The sequence below is a fragment of the Gracilinanus agilis genome, chromosome 1 (assembly GCF_016433145.1).
Source record: "Gracilinanus agilis isolate LMUSP501 chromosome 1, AgileGrace, whole genome shotgun sequence".
Taxonomy (NCBI): Eukaryota; Metazoa; Chordata; class Mammalia; order Didelphimorphia; family Didelphidae; genus Gracilinanus; species Gracilinanus agilis.
In genome coordinates, this window is record NC_058130.1 from 710819679 (window position 1) to 710833022 (window position 13344).

At 44.8% G+C, this 13344-nt stretch overlaps 1 protein-coding gene across 1 annotated transcript in view; it reads right to left on the bottom strand.

Annotated features, from left to right (window-relative positions):
* The window catches only part of CACNA1A (calcium voltage-gated channel subunit alpha1 A), a 143794-nt gene that overhangs the window by 68084 nt on the left and 62366 nt on the right, over positions 1-13344 (bottom strand). Inside the window, exons 23-24 of the mRNA XM_044685076.1 lie at positions 7965-8024; positions 5822-5928 (exon numbers count right to left, since the gene is read on the bottom strand). Coding sequence (XP_044541011.1) covers positions 5822-5928; positions 7965-8024 — 167 coding nt within the window. The remainder of the gene's footprint in view (positions 1-5821; positions 5929-7964; positions 8025-13344) is intronic.

Consider the following 13344-nt stretch of genomic DNA (forward strand, 5'->3'; position numbering starts at 1 on the left):
GGGAGAGACAAGTAGAGGTGAGCGACCTCAAAAGAAAAAACACACAACACATGCCTAAACAACACCTTTCTCCTTGCTTTGGCATGAGGGTTTCCTCTGGACTCCTGTTCTGTCTTTGGAAGTAAGAAGATGCTTTTTTTTTGTTTAAAAAGTAATTTTAGAAAGTTGCTCTGGGTGTTAATCGTGCTGCTTTCTGGCCTCACAAACTCTAGGGAGGCACTTGTTTGGCTAAGCAAGAGTAGAACTACAGTCTGAGACACTTACTCCTTTACCTATTGCTTAGTTAAGTTCTAATATCCCTATTCTAATAGGCACTACTCCACAACTGACACAACTTCCCCATGCCTCAAACACCAAGAGGGTTCAGGGCCACGGGGTTTCCAAAGGCAAGAGCACCATCTGGAGGGGCTTATTAAGAGCTTCTTGGCTCTTAAAAGACACCTTTCCCATTGGGGTCCAGCCCAGAACACACATATAAAGAAGTCCTTCTCAGGCTGCTACTCCAAGTGGGATGGATTTTTCTAGGAGAAAAAGGACCATAGGATCATGAATTTGGAGCCATAAGGGACCTCAGAGATTATCTAATTCAAATCCCTCATTTTACAGCTGAAAAACTGAGATCTGGTGGATTAAATGACTCACTTGCCCAAGGTCATAGGTAGTAAGAGGCAGAGCTAGGAATCAGACTTGGGTCCTCTGAACCCAAATGTAGTGCTCTTTAAGAGAGAATTAATTACCTAGGGCATGGCAAAGATGGCCCCAAATCAGATTAGGAAATAGAGTCAACTAGTAGAGAGAGGGCTGGGAATAAGGGCCATAGGAGCATTACTCCATGGCCTTAACAAATAACTTGGAAGACCTCGAGAATTTCTTTATGAAAACAGTTGTCCAAGGCAATAGGTAAGGACTGGGGAAATACTAAAGATCTGTGGGATCCTTCTAATCTCATATCTGGACCCATAAGGAGGATTAAAATTGTCTGGGCATCAATTTGAAATACCTGCCTTGGTTTGCCTTATCCCAAATCCACCCTCAAAAAAGGCAACAGCTTATGTTCATTTTCCGTAAGTCAGAAATTCTCCATACTGGCCAAACACTGGCTCCTCTCACAGGCAGCTGGAGAAGGACCTTTGAAGAGGAAGCAAAAGCTGGAAGCTGCCCAGCACAGACTCTGAGGCTGGCCATGATTAGCATCATTGCCCCTCTTGCTTCAGTCAGAGGAGATGGGAGGACAATCAGACTGCCCCTGGGCCCTCCTCTTCACTGGCTAGAGCAACAGATCCAGATGGGCTCTTGGCAGTGGATGGGGACTGAGGCGTAATAAAACTCCAGCTGTTGAGAAATGTCCATTGTCTGGCCCTGAAATAAAACTGCCTTGAGTCTGCTACAGTGCGACAGGGTAAATCACAGTGAGTGTGACACGGTCAATGGAACACACGAGAGCAACATTTACACTCTAGGTGTTGGTGTTTGGAGAGGACAGAGAGAGGGAGGCAATAATGGAGAAAAAAATCCTTCTGAAATTGAACCCCAACCTAAGCTTTTGGTCCATTTGTGGCTTTTGTTAGCTGGTTCCTCTAGCCATGTACTACCTCAGTGTCCTGAATCCTGCCGTTCCATTTTCCTTTTTTTGCACAATTTTGGACAAACCACGAGACCCTTGGGATTGGTTTCTGCCTCCCAAAGGGGTAATACTTGCTTTGGCTTTTTACCTGCCTGGGATGAGGAAGCTGAAGGCTCTTGGAGTAAGTAGCATTGAAGCCATACTCTCCTAACAGCTTTTGGCATACTGAGGTTTGCTCAGCATCTGTTGGGGATGGGGGAATGGTGGTCTGTATGTAGAGGGGTGCTCGGGACAGAAGAGTGTATTGAACCAATGGTAAAAAGTTGTAAGGCCAAGAAGGAAAGGCACTTGAGTTTAGAGGCTCTGACTCTCCTCCAGTTTTCCTATTGGCAGAAAAGTGCTCCAAGAGATATTTAAAAGCAAAGAGGAAAATCAGAGGCCCCTGTAAGGAAGGAAGACATTTAGAGGCAGAAGATGGGAAAAATGCAACTAGTTAGAGAGTTTCCAGGGTCATTTCCCAGGAAAGCTCAGAGTTTCCTGTTGGTTGCGACAAGAGAGTGCAGGATTTAGGGTCTCTATCCCTATCCACTCTGGGACTCAAGAGACAATGCCTGGCCCACTCATGACTCTAGCCTGAATTCAAAACTGAAGGCAGCACCCAAAGAGTTTGGCTTTTCCATTAGAAATATGTTTCATATTCTTAGAGAAAGCAAAGACTTTCTTTCTTCCTCCCATCTCAATTCCTTGGGTTCCCATAGAAAGTAGGATCAATTTAGAGAACCAAAGGAGATAGAGCTGGAGAGGACCTGATGAATAATTTTGTCTCTACTCATTTTACAGCTAAGGAAATTGAGACCTAGAAATGTGTGTATATGTGTGTGTTTAAACCCTTACCTTCTGTCTTAGTATCAGTTCTAAGACAGAAGAGCAATAAGGGCCTAGACAGTTTGGGTTAAGTAACTTGCCCAGGATCACACAGATTTGAACCCAGGACCTCTTGTCTCCAGGCCTAGTGTTCTATTCACTGTGCTATCTAGCTGCCCTGTGACCCAGAAATATTAATGATTTGTTCAAGGTCACCTAGGTAGTAAATGTAAGTCCTTAAACGTAAGTCCTCACAAGAATACATAATACTAGAAGGAACCTCCCAAATTCTTTCTGTCACTAAGTTTCTCCTTTCCTTTTTTTTTGGTCAAAGATTAATTGAGGGGGAAGGAGAAAAGAGGGAGAGGAGCTTTAGGACATCTCAAAACCAAAGTCTCAAAAAAATATTTTTGAGAAGTCTGTTCTGCATTATAGCTTTGAGGTGTAGCTCAGTTTCCAAAAGAGCCATGTTCCCAATAAACTGAGTACAAATCTAATTTTCGTAATTAATTTTGTTGTAAATGTGCGTAGGAAGCTTGATATTTAGAGGACTTATGGCAAATCTTTTTGCAAAATGAAGAATCATCCCCTTAAATTGCTCTCTGTGTAAACCCACAAGTTCATACATAGGGTGATTTAAAACAAAGTCTACCTGTACAAGATGAATAAGTGTGTAAAGCTGCCTCACATTTGTCTTTAGCAATAGAATTCCAGCATGCTAGCACCTAAGGAGACATCAGAAGTCATCCAGCTCAAACCCTTTATGGCGTAACTGGGGAAACTGAGGCCCCAAGAGAGGGCACAGGAAGGGTTCAAAGTCACACAAGTAGTATGTATCAAAGCTAGGATTTAAAACTGGGTCTGCTGCCTCTGTCTGCCCAAGTTCTCACAGCCTGAGAATGGCCAAGGTCTTTGGACTTTTAGGCCAGCATTCATTACAAAGCAAAGAATTATATTTTGATAGAACTTGGGCTAGATGTACCCTGTGGTCTCTGAAATTCCCAATTCTAGGATTCTAAGATTTTGTACTGAGAAAGAGTGGGAGGCTAGCCTCAATACCTTTAATAAGTCCCTTTCTGAGTTAGAAACTTGATAATATGTGCTTAAGAGTTTACCACATTCGTGAAAAAAAATTTAATTTGCTTTAGTAAAGCTTATTAGGAATGGTTAGGGGAAATAGAGTTCTTTCAAATCACCCTCCCCCCAATTTACTCATGTGTAAACCAAAACGCCAATAGCTTCCATGGCTCCCTAAAGGTCTGAGAGTGTCAATATAGCTCCTCATATCTTCCAGGAAGTTACTCTCCAGGATGGGCAGTAATTCAAGGGAGGGACAATGGAGCAGTACACGGTGTGCGCCACATTTAGTCCAGACTTAGGGCCTCAGGATTTCTATCTAGAACAACCTCAGAGATCGTGTAGGCTGACCCTCTCAGAGAGGCTAGGTGATGGTTTCCTTTGGCATCTGTCCATTATATAGGTCAGAGATCTTTTGCCCACTGGGAAGGAGACAAGGAAACATTTTTCAGGAAAAGCTGATTCCTAGGCTGAAGATTTTCAGTGTTGGTAAAGGTTGAGAGAAGAAAGTCATGGTTAATTTGATGATGAAGTCCACACAAGACACCCAACTAACAGCCCCAGCATGATCTTTCCTGTATGGACCATGATGGAGTCATGGAAAGAGAACTGGGTAATAGACACAGAGCATGCAAAGGGTTTGGACAAAGTGCTTATGAATAATGGGGATGAATGGATGGAGATGAATGTCTCTTCAAGGAGTGAGACCCTAACTAAACAGGAGGCAGCCCTTTCCCCTCCACATAGGAGCCCATGTAGCACCACTTAGCTACAGCCTGACACATCAAAGGGGCACGTAGGCTTTTGTTCATGGTGAAGATGGAGCCATGATGTGCACCACTTGTCTTGAAATCCAAAAGACACTTAGAACATACTCGTCCTTCCTTTGCTGCAATAAGTAAAGTTTTACTTGGGAAGAGCTAGGCCTTGGGACTTCCTCAGAGGTTCCTGGTTGTGACAACCTCACTCCCCAGCTTGGATTCACTTTTCTAGCCGCCAGACTAATTTACAGAGGCTCTCTCTACCCCGGCCCTCAGCAGGGCCAAAGTTCCTAAATCCAGAATGAGTACTCAGAGTCAGCTTCACATCAAAAGAAATTCTGGGGTACAGAGACAGAGAGAAAGAGAAAGAGAGAGAAAGAGAGACAGACAGAGACAGAAAGAAAGGAACAGAGTGAGACTGAGGAGGACAAAACTAAAAATAATGGAAGCTTCGATATTCAACTTTTTGGCTTCATTAAGGAATCTTCTTTTTTGTCTGCTGAGCTCTGAACAATAGCAATTCTGGCTACTGTTCACTCAAAAGCAGATGCACACTAATGATTAGGACCTAGTCACATAAACAAACCTGTCTCTGATATAAAAATGGAGGGTGGCCCATAAGGCCCCTCCATAAGGTTCCATGGAAAATAGGTCACCTTGTACAATTTTAGGAAGTCTTAGCCTCCAAACCAGGTATTGTATTTGTTGTTCGAGTGATGACTCACCTTGCCAGCCCCTCCAGATCTGCCAGAGAGGAATTAAAGGCAAGATGGGCAGGAAAAGAGGAGGCAAAAGGCTACCATAACCTCAAGGCAAAGAGCCTAGGAGGGCTCTGGCTTGGAGACCCTTTCTTTGTGGGCTCGCCCCTGAAGATACTGAGCATAAGCATCCCAGAAACCAAGCCCCAAGAAGCCTGGCTTCCCTTCTTAGCTAGAAGCCACCAAAGCTGGCTCACCTCAGCCCAACTGTCTATGGCTTGGGCTGTCCTGTACTAGAATAGTTTCCACCACCTTGGAGGCTCAATGACTGCCCCAGTACTCAGGCATTCTAGGGCCATTTTGGAGTACCAAAATGAAGCACTGCCCTTAGGAGGGAAACAGTGCTCTGGGAATGCAGGGAGAGGTCATGTTTACATGGAGGAGATGCACCATCCCTACTGCATAGGGAGACTCTGGGCCCCAGAATCCTCATGCACATTCTGCTCCTGATTGTCTCTTTGGGGGAACCCAAAGGGACAGCTGCTCAGGGCTGAACCCAGAGAATGAGTGAGTGAGATGTTCCAGCAAGGCTAGCCTGAGACCAGCAGCAGAGCAATAGGCTTGGGTGATGAGGTAAGGTACCATTGCTGGATGAGGGAGACAGACAGGTTCTTTCCCCCATGGTGGACGTCATGCAAAAAGCCAGTTCAAATACTTCCTGGCTACAGGGTGCATCCTGTACCCCAAATCCACCTGGCCCCATCGCTACAGAACCTTCTTCCCCCGAGTCAGAGGGGAGTAGACCCAGGAAGGGAGCGGGGAGGATAGGCAAGCAGGAGGCTTGCTGGCAAACTTACGTGAAGGCAAATGCCACCAGAGCCCCACTGACCACAATAAAATCTAAGATGTTCCAGAGGTCCCGAAAGTAGGCTCCTTGGTGGAGGACCAACCCTAAGTCGATCATCTGTGGGGAGAGAACAAAGCAGTGAGAGTTCTGGAACCTTATATACTGGCCCAGCTCATGGCGGGGCGCAGGGCGACTGGCTCTTTGGGTTTGTTTGTGTCCTCATTCGTGGTAGAACATGTGTGTGTGCACTAACACAGGTGCTCAATTTTATATCTGCTTTTGGAGAAAAGCAAAGAAACAGGTGAAAGGAAAAAAGGCAGATGGAGTTGGCCTGATGACCCCTCCTTGGACAGGGGTGCTGGATGGGGCACCAGCCCAAATGCTCCTCTTTCTGAAGGAAAATGTTGCCTCATGGATATCAGCCAGGGTACAATGGAGGAATGGTATTGATCCTGAAGGAACGTGGGGCTAATAGGGTCCCCTGCTTGTCCTCTCCAAGTCCTGGAGAGCGGGGAGGTGAGGGCTGGGTGGGATCACCCAAAGTCCCTGTGTTCTTGTTGCAGGAAGCTGTAGCCCCCGCCTTTGTATCCAGCGGTCCTGGACTCTCCTCGGACTGTGAAGTGTGGATCTTCCACTGGTCTTTTCAGCTGACCTTTTGTCTCCTCCAGTTTGGATGATCAGCCCCAGGTAGCTGCCTTCAAACTGGCAAACCAGTTCTTTTCTACTCCAGCAGACTCCCTTCCCAACACCCTCCCCCTGTTCCTTTTTGTTTTGGAGCAATGGGGGAAGGTTTAGTCGTGCTTATTTCTCATCAAAAACCATCCAACTTGGCCTCCTAATCTAAGATAACGAAGGAGATGATAAAGAATGTCTACACCTTAGAGCCCTCACTGCTATTTAAGGCATAGGTCAGGTATGACGTCCTTCTATCATTGCCTCATCTTATTAAATGCTTACTTTGTGCCAGGCGCCAGGGATAGATACAACAAACGGCCCAAACACAGGCCTTATTCTTCTCAAGGACCTCCCAGTATAATGGAGGAGACACCATGCAAATCCCATGGACATACAAGATAAATAAAAGAATGGACAGGAGGCAGTCTAGGAGGGAAGACTCTAGGAGTGAGAGAGAAAGAGGGGGGCCAGGAGGAGACTTCCTGCAGAAAGAAGGATTTGAGCTGAGTCTGGAAGGAAGCCAGAGAAGCTTGGGAGTGAAGAGGAAGATCGATTCTAGGCACAAGGGGCAGCCAGTGCAAAGCTATGGAGTAAGAGATGGAGTGCTGAATTGGAGGAACAGCAGAGGCCAGTGTGGCTGGACAGGGGGTTATGAAGAGTATGGAGGGGAATAAAAGAGAAGACTGAAAAAGGTTGTGAAAGGCTTTTAAAAACTAAACAGGATTTTTATATTTCATCCTGGAGGTTATAGGGACCCCCTGGAGGTATGTAGATGCTTTTCCTAATCTCCTAGTCTTTAATGCCTTCTCTTCCCCTCTTGAAAGGTGTACTACTTACTTATCTGTTTACTGTATCTTCTGGTAAAAAGTAAACTCCTGAGTGTGTGTGTGGGGTGGGGTTGTCTTCCCTTCCCTTCCCTTTTCCCTTTTCCCTCTTCTCTCTTCTCTTCTCTTTCCTCCCCTTCCCCTCTCTTTCCCTCCCGTCTTTGTATTCCAAGTGCCTAGCGATTGAACATAGCGATTATAACAAAAACAACAGCTTACAGTACATGATGCAAAGTGCTTATAAAATATCAATCACCAAAGATATGGCCTCCAAGAAGCCACGCTCCCTTCTTCTGCAGTGCTTAGAACACCATTCTTCTGGGTCCTCTCTCTCTCTCTTTTTAAACCCTTACCTTCCATCTTGGAATCAATACTGTGTAATGGTTCCAAGGCAGAAGAGCGGTAAGAGCTAGGCAATCCCAGGGTCACACAGCTGGGAAGTGTCTGAGACCAGATTAGAACCCAGGACCTCCTGTCTCTAGGCCTGAGCTACTCAGCTGCCCCCTAGATATTCTTTCTCTTGCAGCCCCAGTCATGGAGGCCATCAGAGTCTCTGGACTGGGAACTTCTTTCCCTAGCCCAGCCCAGCCCCACTTTTCTTCCAGAAGCCACAGCCCAGGCCTGGGCTCCTCGTTCCCAGCTCTCAGAACTCACCTTGATCACCATCTCAAAGGTAAAGACGCCAGTAAAGACGTAGTCGAAATACCGCAGCACCTGGAGAGAGAAGACAAGTAGGTCAAGTGCTGTTCCTGAGCCCCAAGCCTGGGGGGGGGCAGCCCCAGAAGCTTGGGCTGCAAACAGGTGGTGATTTGGGGATTTGACTCTCAGGTTGCTTGTCTGGGGAGCTCTCATGCAGGGCTGAAAGAACTCAAAGGGATCCACAGCCATAAAGAAGCTCCAAATGGTGGAGTCGCATGTCCCAGAGGTGCAGGTGCTGAACTAAACACTGAACTTGGCTTTGCTGTCCTTAGGAAGGCAAGTCTGCCCCGAAGAATGTTCTCAACTCATGATGGTTGGTCAGTGGCAGAGGTTAAACTTAGCTTACCTGCGAGCAGAGTGTAGAGAATACAGCAATGGACCTCCTGCAATTTACATACCTATATGACCTTGGACAAGTCATTTAATCCCAACTAGGCCTTAATTTTCATTTGTTACATGAAGGGGTTGGACAAGGTGGCCTCCAAGGACCCTTTAATTCTTCTTCTTTTTTTTAACTCTTACCTTCCATCTTAGAATCAATAATGTGTATCACTTCCAAGGCAGAAGAGTGGAGAGGGCTAAGCAATAGGAGGTAAAAGACTTGCATAGAGTCACATAGCTGGGAGGGGTCTGAGGCTAAATTTAAACTCGGGGCCTCCCGTCTCTAGGCCTGGTTCTCATTTCACTGACTGCCCTCAGTCCCTTTTAATTCTAAATCTATGAATTTCTGGATTCTTCTGAAATGACATTGATGCTAATTGCTTCCCACATAGGAGCTCATCTCCTCCCTGGGTCCTTTGACTACCCTTTCCCTGGTGCCTGGATTTTACACAAGCCAATTTCTTTTAAAATGCTGCTATCCATACTCTCCCTATTTTGTCCTTTCTCTTTCCTAACTCAGTTGTTAAGACATTAGTTCAAAACCTTTTCCCCCGATGTCTGATTTTTGTTAAATTTCTTTTATTATATCTTTTTCTAATAAGCTTTTCTTTGCTTCATCTTTGTCATTCCTATTCCTTTCCAGTCTATTCCGAATTTTATTTTCTGATTTGTGGGTCTACCTTTATTTGTCCCTTCTTTATTGTCTGTGTCACTCAAGGGGGTAAGCAGCTTTTAAAGTTATCAAGTTAGTATAGTTAATATACTATCAAGGATCTAACCAATGTGTAGGTAATCACCTTTGGAGATCGTGCTCTACCTTTCATCCTTTCCCCTAAAAATGAAAACATTAAAAAAATTGCTTCTACATGCAATTAAAAAATAATGAAAGGAGGGGTAGCTGGATAGCTCAGTGGATGGAGAGTCAGGTCTAGATACAGGAGGTCCTGGGTTCAACTCTAGCCTCAAGTACTTCTTAGCTGTGTGACCCTGGGCAAGTCACTTAACCCCCATGGCTAGCCCTTTACCACTCTTCTGCCTTGGAACCAATACACAGTATTGATTCTAAGACAGAAGGTAAGGGCTTAAAAAATAATAATAAAAGGAATGAGTTGGTAATAAATAAAAAAAATAAAATGAGGCAGCTATATTAAAACAAACAAACAAAACAATTATTACTTCATGAAGAAAGCCATGTTGGCAGAAGAATTATGACATGGTAGAAATTACCCTGTGGCCCAGTCTTATTCATGCCTTTAACATGATCCATCTCCTCAAGGACCATATCATCTCTGCCTCTGTCATTTCTCACCACCCTTCCTCGCATTCTGGGTATCAGCTGTCCTAGGAACTCACATATCCTTTCTCCTGGGCTAAGGTGCTACTCATGAAGGCACAACATTTTCTCAGAGAAGATGGCCTCCTAATGCTTAAACTCCCCCCCAAATCAAATCCATCACTGATTCCAAGGTAGAAGGGCAACAAGGGTTAGGCAAGGGGGGTTAAATGACTTGTCCAGGGTCACATGGCTAGGAAGTGTCCAAGGCTACATTTGAACCTAGGACTTCCCACTTTTAGGCCTGGCTCTGTATCCACTGAGGCACCTAGCTGCCCCCCTGCTACCATTTTTCTTTGTAGGTACACAACTTCTCCCCTATAGAAGTGTGCTTCAGAGAAGACCCTACCCTCTACTGAGGTAAGACAAACCCATTCCAGTTCCTTCAACTGATTTTCTCCCCTCTATCCTCCTCCTGGTCTTCCACAGCTCCCCTCCCCATGTGTGTGGATGTGTGTGTGTGTGTGTGTGTGTATGTGTGTGTGTGTGTGTGTGTGTGTGTGTGACATAATAGTATTTATTGTAGTATCATTTCTGCTATGCAAAATGGAGAGCAGAATGATTGACACTCAGCATTTTAGAATTTGGAACCACCAAGCTCGCCATGAGCCAGCAAGGGACAGACTGTTGCTGGCAGACTACATAAAGCTGAATTTTTTTTAAACATTTATTAATATTCATTTTTAACATGGTTACACGATTCATGCTCCTACTTTCTCCTTCGCCCCCCGCACTCCCCCCACCCATGGCCGATGCACATTTCCACTAGTTTTGTCATGTGTCCTTGATCAAGACCTATTTCCAAATTGTTGGTAGTTGCATTGGTGTGGTAGTTTCGAGTCCACACCCTCAATCATGTCCACCCCGACCCATGCATTCAAGCAGTTGATAAAGCTGAATTTTGAACAAGAAGCTCTCTCAATCTGGAGAAGGGGAATTCTGGTGAGAGGTTGGTTGGGATCTTGAGTAGGCCAAATCAATCCAGGATACTTGCATCCAATTCTATTCACAGCCACATCCTTGATTGCTGTGTGAAGCCGTATTATATATCCTAGTCAATTGATCATCAAAGAAGAAGCAACATCAATTCCATAAACAATCTGGTTCAGGCCAAGCGGCCTGGCCTGGCCGGGTTGCAGCCGAGGAGACAAACCTCTCCAGTTGATAATCTTAGATCTGACTACCTTAAATGGATAACACCTGATCATCAGTAGTTTTAGCCAAGCTTTCCTTACACCTCTTTCTTCAGCTCTGTTTCCCTTCCCTAAGTTTGTTGTTATTAAACTTTAAACTTGCTTAGGTGGATGTCATCATTACCCTAAGGATCATTAGTCATATCCTTGGGTACCTGAGGGAAGAGGGATTGTTCAAACTAAAGCCAAGCCGCAGTCACTAGCGTTATCCATCAGCTTTGAAGCCAGGATAAGCAATCAAAGAAGCTGTGTGATCTTACCTACAGCCTCTTATTTGATCACTCATTCCTGGGACACTGTTACGTTGGAGCTGGGTGTTTAGCTTAGCTACAAATATTCCTTGGGGTCTTGGTGTTCACTACTACTACCTGGTATTGATCTAGGGATTCCCACTCTCACTCAGCTTCAGGTCCTCATATCATCAGAGGACCTTGGGCCATCTTATCATCAGTATTATAGTCTCATATCAGTAACATAACATTATATAGTGCTTTAAGATTTACACAGTTTGCAAGTATCATCTCATTTTATCCTTATAATAACCATGGGAGGTAGGTGCTATTATTTTCCCTCTTTGACAGATGGAGATGGGAGGGATCTGAGGCAGCCAGAGGTTAAGTGATTTGCCCAGGGTCACAAAGCTAGGAAGTGTCCAAGGCTGGATTTCTTCCTGACTCCAGGTCCAATTGTTGTATACATTGTGCCACCTCGATACTTCTATCCTTGCTATCCTCCACCTCCACCTCTTTCCACTTATGCACTTTCCCATTCTACAACTCCACCCTATAGAAGATGATCTCCCACTCTGGTGCCAACCTATCTAATCACCTCCTGTTTGGGCTGCCACAGGGAGCAGGAAGCATGGCTCTCACTGGATAGCAGGAAAGAGATATGACAAGAGAGGGATCTAAACTGAAGACAGCAGCAAAGCCTAACTGGGGGCAGTCAGCACAGCAGACTTGGCCCAGCATGAGCCTCCCTGGGCACCCTGGGGACCAAGTACCCTTCTCTATATCCAGTCCCCTAGAATAGGCTGCTTGCAGAACAGAACAGGACTTCGGAAGGCAGGGTAATAGATTCAATATCCTGGCTCACAGCCAGTTTGACTTCTGTATTTTTTGGCCACCATCTATCTGGAACTCCTGAAGGTACTGAGGGAGGCAGGAATGGTTTGCTGAGGGAAAAAGACCATGTGGTCTTTGAGAACAAGGCAAGCTATCCCCTTTCCACCCTGATCTAAATGTGTGATAGGTTTATTAAAAGTCTATGATTCAGTTCAGTCAACAAATCACTGATTAATCATCTATTGTGTGCCCATTTCTATGGGGGATACACAGATTTTTTAAATAAAAAGTCTGGCCCTCAAGAAGTTCACAGTACAGTTTAAGGGAGAAGCGTGATCTCTACATCCCACACAATGAGAGCCCAAGTGTGTGACCATGAATACAGGTGCCATGAGGCTTCAGAACAAGGAGAAGATCAGCAGCTGGGAAGGAAATGAGACTCGTAGAACAAGCTGGACTCCAATGAATGGAGGAGGGAAGGATGGGTAATGAGCATGAGCAAAGATCCAGATGCATAAATGAATATGTGAGTGGTGGAGAAAAGGGGGAGGGCACTAGCAAATTTTGGAGGGCACGGACAAGCTTACACATTTTTATACCCTTCATAGTCCTAAGCAACAGTATCCTGATCCTAGGAGGAGCTTCAATAATTGTCATATGAATGAATGAATGAATGAATGAATGAATGAATGAATGAAGTGGAAAATGAGGTGAGAGCAGATTATAGAAAATTTTGAAGGTCTGGTAGAAGAGTCTGGATGGAAGTGACCAGGAATAAGAGCCCATTACTTCAGAGGCTTCAGAGAGGAGAAAGTCATTCATTCATTCATTTATTCTCCAAGCATTTATTAAGTTACTAGTTATTATAACTATTATTTACATTTATTAAGTTATTAAGTGTCAGGCACTATGCTAGGTGCCAAGAATATACATTAAAAAATTAAATAGTCTCTGTCCTGAAGAAGCTTACATTTCATTGGGGGAAAAGGCTTATAATGTGAACATAGATAAATAAATCCAAAATATTGTATCTGGGTGTTTGAAAGGATAATAAAACCCAGGACTTGTACAGTGCTTTAAAGTTTGTGAAGTGCTTTACTTCTGTCATCTCATGATATCCTCCAGACAACCCTGTGAGGTAAGTGCTGTTATTATTTCCATTTTTAACAGACGAGGAAACTGAGTTTGACAGAGGTTAAGTGACTTGCCTCAGGCTGCACAGCTAGTAAAGGGTCTGAACGTAAGTCTTCCAGACATCAATGCCATCATGCTCTCTCTCCACTGCATACCTAGCTGCCTCTAAGACGGTGCCCTCTACAGAAATAGGGTCAATAGGGTTTCTGAGCAAGGAGAATTTAAGATTC